At 51.8% G+C, this 5,422-nt stretch overlaps 1 protein-coding gene across 2 annotated transcripts in view; it reads right to left on the bottom strand.

Annotated features, from left to right (window-relative positions):
• The window catches only part of ELK3 (ELK3, ETS-domain protein (SRF accessory protein 2)), a 63,880-nt gene that overhangs the window by 37,148 nt on the left and 21,310 nt on the right, over nt 1-5,422 (bottom strand). For both annotated transcript variants that reach the window (XM_006757625.2, XM_015559989.1), the window contains exon 2: nt 1,523-1,731. In XM_006757625.2, the coding sequence (XP_006757688.1) occupies nt 1,523-1,729 (207 nt within the window). In that variant the 5' untranslated portion in view covers nt 1,730-1,731. The remainder of the gene's footprint in view (nt 1-1,522; nt 1,732-5,422) is intronic.

The raw sequence follows: 5,422 nt of genomic DNA, 5'->3' as shown, positions 1-5,422 counted from the left end.
TCCCTTCCTGATGACGACCCGGGGTCCTTAGCCCCAGCGTCCAGAGGTGAAACGGAGGCCCAGACGCGGGGGCAGGACTCCTTTCCTTTGACACCTTATCTTAAAACAATGATTTCTTTTTAAAGCCTCAGGCTTTCGGGCACCCTGCCAGCCGGCGGGCCAGACGACTGTTTTCCTTCAGAGGGTCCCAATTCCCACCGTGCAACTTAGGACCTGGGTAAAAACGCCAAACAATAGACCGTCTGCCAGGCTTGCAGGCAGCGAGCGCCATTTGCTAGACGTGCTTTCCCATCTTAGCAGGACCCTGCACTGAGCTGGGACTAATCAGCTGCCACACTCAAGGAAAGCACCTCGAACATTTCGATGCCATAATCATGTGCCATTACGATCGCGTGAAGGAACCTTTATAAGTAACGATGCCTCCACTTCCTGAAACGTGTAATCCTTCTGTCCTGAATTCCAAAGAGGCTGGCAGGAGGAATCATTAAATATAGATCGGGAACTAATACTTAAATCAGTTTTTAATCCACCTTTCGATATGAGCAGTAAAACCAAAACAGAAGCTCACCCTCATTACGACCAAGTCTTTCTGTCAATGAGGCTACATGGTCAGCAACAACAGAGCCACACAGAAATGGTCAACAATTCCAGGCCTGAAGCGATTGCCCCTAAAGAGCAATGTTGTTGATTTTTGCCCTAGTAGGCACATTAACTGCTTTTTCCAGAAATGATTAAAATGCACAACTGTCCTGGCTCTGGCAATGATGCTGTGACTTAAAAAGGAACATGGTTTGTCTTCGGATTAGGGAAGTGTCGAACTCCATGTACCAAGCACTGTTTTAAGCAAGCATGTCAAACTCGCAGGCAGTGGGCCTCAGGACTCCTTTAAATAAATGAGGTTTTCGGCCCACTGTCCGCAAGTTTGACATGCTTGGTTTTAAGTAACACTGACCACATGACACTTGCTGCGTCTTCACAGGGATCCTGAGCCAGGACTGGTAGGATCCTGGTTTATCAATGATGACCCAGAGGCACTGAACGAAAGGCCCAAGCTACCATCCCCCCAGGAAAGGCCTAAGCTACCATCCCCCAGGAAAGGCCCAGGTGCGGGAACTACAAACCAGATGAGATCAACAGGCTTTCTAGATTTTAACATTCATCCTGTCACCCCAGCAGCCGTGAGGGAAGCCCCACAACCTACCCACCTCTAATTTGTGTTGCTCACAGAGGCCTGCAGCTATGAGAGGTGAAAATGCAGAAGGCATAGAATTGGACCTGCAGTCATACCCAAAAGGCTTCCGGAAAAAAAAATATCTCCATAGCTGTTTTTCTCAAAAAAAAAACCAACAACACCCAAAACAAGCAAAACTGCATACATCGCCTCTATTTGACTTTCTAACTTGCTTTTCACAGTACACGGTTATGTGCTTTCAACCATGGACTAAGGAGGCCCCCGACTCCGCTCCAGCTCCCCACCCCGCTCCAGCTCCCCACCACAGCCTCCAGTCCGGCAAAGGCCTACCTTGTCATAATAGTAGCGCAGGGCTCTGCTCAGCTTGTCGTAGTTCATGTTCGTCTTGTTTTTGCGGAGTCCCCACAGCTTGGCCACTTCTTCTGCTTTGAGGAGCTTGAACTCACCATCGTTGGAGGTCCAGCAGATCAGATGCTCATGTTTCTGGTCCAGCAGCAACTGCAACAGGAACTGCCACAGCGTGATTGCACTCTCCATACCTGAGGAGGGAGGGAGGGGCGGGTCAGAGCCAAGCACAGGGCAAGTCTGGGGGGCGGGGGGTGCCGGTGAACCCTCAGTGCCCCCTCTCCCCTCCCCGGGAACCCAACACCCTCGCGTCATGTCCAGCCCACCAGGCCACCCTGAATCGGGTGCCTCAGGCTGCATTTTGGAAACAGCTACGATTCAGAAATACAGGGCAGCCCTGGGGTCCTCGTATTCACAACACCTCCCCACAGGTGACAGGGATGCATTGGAAATAAAGTGAAAAATGATACACGAACTGCCCACCTGCAGCCTTAGACTCCATGCAAATGATTCTCCACTTAACACTAGTGTCTTGTCCACCCATCCTATCAACTCCTTTGCTGGTTGGTCTCTAGTCCGCTCATTGCTATGGATGCCGGACCCCTTGATACGTGCATCTGTGTGGGGGCCTGGGATCGTGAGGTTGGGGGATATCATCAGTTGGGGAGACTATAGGCTGAGCTGCGCGAGGAAGGGTCTTCGTGGGCTCACTCTGTCCTCCCAGCACCCCACCATCACTCGTGTGGAGGCGGGAATAGCATTTTTCTTCTCCACCATGAGAGGAAAACCTAGAAAATGTTATCTTTTCCCTTCGACTCGGGTGTGGACTTTGTAAGTACTGTTCCTTCTGCCTAAAATGCTGTTCCCTGGCTTGGGAGGCTGGTGAACGCCTACTCATTCACCGGGACCCCGTTCAAATAGGGCCTTCTCGAGGACAGTTCCCCCCACTCCCTTGGTGCTTCCCCAACTTCAGGCGTGTGAGGACTTTTGTGGCAACAGGTACAGAGTCTAAACCCGACAATAACAGCAACAATAACCATGACAATAATCCACCTCTCTTATCAACACTCATCAAACCAGGAAAGAAGAGGTGGTTGGGCTGCACTCAAATGCTTCACCTCAGATGAGCTGCGGTGACTGGACACAGGACGTGCGCTGGGTTCCCATGTGGGTGGGATGGGGTGACAGTCGGTGCTGGGCCGAGGAGGCCAGGGACTAACAGAGGGTGGGAAATGAGCTTCGGGCAGGAAGAGAGGCGTTATGGGCAAGCTGAGAGCTGGGGACAAAGCCAGCAAGAACTGAGACAGCCACGAGGGACAGTGACGTCCTAGGAGGTGTGACTGGACCCCGGGAACAGTGAGGGTTCCCGCCCTGGGAGGCCTGGGAGCCGGAATCATTGCTTCACACTGTGGCCATCTCCATAACTCCTCTCATGCAACCCTCTTAAAGGGGCAGCTTTCAGGCTGGCAACTTGTTTTTCTCGCTTTCCACGTGGCCAGGGATGTGAAAACACCTAGCCACCCAACAAGTAGTCATTTCCTCATTGCCTTTCACATGTTTAGCCGAAGGAACACATTTATTGTTTCTCTAAGCAACCTGGGTTTCTCCGTTAAAGGAAAGAAGATGAGGAGCGTTCTCAAATACTCACACGGCATTCTATGTATGGGGGAGCCGGAATCATTGCTTCACACTGTGGCCATCTCCATAACTCCTCTCATGCAACCCTCTTAAAGGGACAGCTTTCAGGCTGGCAACTTGTTTTTCTCCCTTTCCACGTGGCCAGGGATGTGAAAACACCTAGCCATCCAACAAGTAGTCATTTCCTCATTGCCTTTCACATGTTTAGCCAAAGGAATACATTTATTGTTTCTCTAAGCAACCTGGGTTTCTCCGTTAAAGGAAAGATGAGGAGCGTTCTCAAATACCCACACGGCATTCTATGTATGGCCCTTTAAAGGGGAAATCAACCCTCCGCGCAATGGCCACTCCGTCTGCGAGACTGCGAATCACTGTCTTGTTGGATCAAAACCCCCGTTGCCTCTCACGAGTCTTGTAAGCACAGCTGCTGTGATACGCAGCAGCTCACGGGCTCCAGCTCCTGACAAGAACCACCCTCCAGTTATCAGAGGACTAGAGGCCCAGCGCGCAAAATCTCACGAGACCCATCAATGCACCTCCTGGTGACCGGTCGTTTGGTCATTACGGCGTTACGGCCACTGGCCTTTTATAATGTCGATGAGCCACAGGCGTTCTCATCATTGGCACTAAGAATTGCTAGCAGTTGTCTCAAATTCTTTGGTGTGTTTTTAGCTAAGTACTTCAGAAAGTCACTTTTAAAATATCTTTGAAACTTGAAGGGGATGCTCAGAGGAACCTGCTCCAAAGGGCAGAGGGCTGCCAGGAGGTTTGGAGGTGAGGGTGCAGGGGACCAGGGGAAAGTGGTCGGCCTCCTGCCCTTCCCCACCTGCAATGGACATGAACCACTGTGTTCCAGATGGGACTGGAGGGCCATGGAAACGCCTCCATGCATTTTACACTCGGTGCTCCTCCCACGCAGGCCTCCTCAGAGCTCCTTGAGCTTCCTGGAATCCCTTCTCATGGCGTTGCCACGGTGTGCATGGGAGCTATGGAGAAGGCTGGGTAAATGCCTTCCCTCCTTTCCCTGTTCACATAATCGTGCAACAGTGCCCTACACAGGATGGGGTACTGTTTCCCTATCCCATTGAAATTTGGGCTTGGCCAAGTGCTTTGATGTGGCCAATGGAATGGTGGTAGAAGCTACAACGTGATGATTCTGAGCCGAGTATGCAGGGGCTTCACATGTTTGTGCTTTTCCTCCTGTGCTCCTATCACCACTGTGAAGCTGCTGCTCAAAAAGGTGGCGCATGGGCCCAACCTGAGCTCAACCCAAAGCCTGGAGCCAAGTCTCAGGTCCCACAGTTTGAAGCAGCATCCCTGAAGCCAACCCAGGAGAAAAAGAAATGCTGTTGTAAGCCAGCAAGTCTGGGGGCAGTTTGTTACACGGCACCTTTGCAGCAAAAGCTGACTATTACAATGCCCGATATCTCTGCTTTAAAAATTCTCTCTTTACTGGGGTGCAATGTCTTTACACTATAGTGCCTACATTTACAATCACCAGCACTTTACAAAAAGTATTCTACGAGGTGCAGAGGGATTGGCTGACCATGTCTTTACTCAAAGGGCTCTGTTGGGCTCAGTAGGACCATGTGCACAACGGCCGTGGCCTAAGACAAGCAAGTGGTGGAGATGGGGACCTCCAGATCAGGCCCCCCTCCTCAGATTTCTGGAATGCAGGAACTGGGCCGAGGGGAGGCATGGAGCTGTGAACCAAGAAGCACATAGCTGCCCGCAAACTCTCACACGCCAGGAGAGCTTGGTTGGTGGCTGGGCGGGCTGTGGAACACCTTCCATCCCCCTGGGTTCTCCCAGACCGAGGTGTCACAGCCGGGCCACCACTGAGGGCTGGAGGGTTACTCGGAAGAGTTAAATATGAGTAACACGGTTCCACCGGAGGTGACTAAGGCATCAAGCCATTCCTGCCTAAGGAGGCTCATTCTCTGCTTCCCCTGCTCCCTCCGGCCACCCCTCTGCCCTGGTTGGTCCACCAGTTTCGAGGACTGCACAGCACACAAATCTTCACTGTTGAAAATCCCCGTCACACATGACTCAGAGATGAGTCTCAGAAATATTTCCCAGTGAGCTAATAATCACATCTAGAAACATCTGTCACTCCCTTCAACACTTGGCAGAAGTAATCCTGGGATAGAGTGGGCCCCAAAGACAGCTGTGGACCCTCCCACACCCTCTGGCCAGAGCCCTAAGGGGGATTAAAATGTGAGAGTGTATGGGGGGGGGAGGAGCAGG

This window comes from Myotis davidii, unplaced genomic scaffold (genome assembly GCF_000327345.1).
Source record: "Myotis davidii unplaced genomic scaffold, ASM32734v1 scaffold13, whole genome shotgun sequence".
NCBI lineage: Eukaryota > Metazoa > Chordata > Mammalia > Chiroptera > Vespertilionidae > Myotis > Myotis davidii.
Note: the sequence above shows the minus strand (reverse complement) of the source record. Positions and strands in the feature narration are given on the sequence as shown.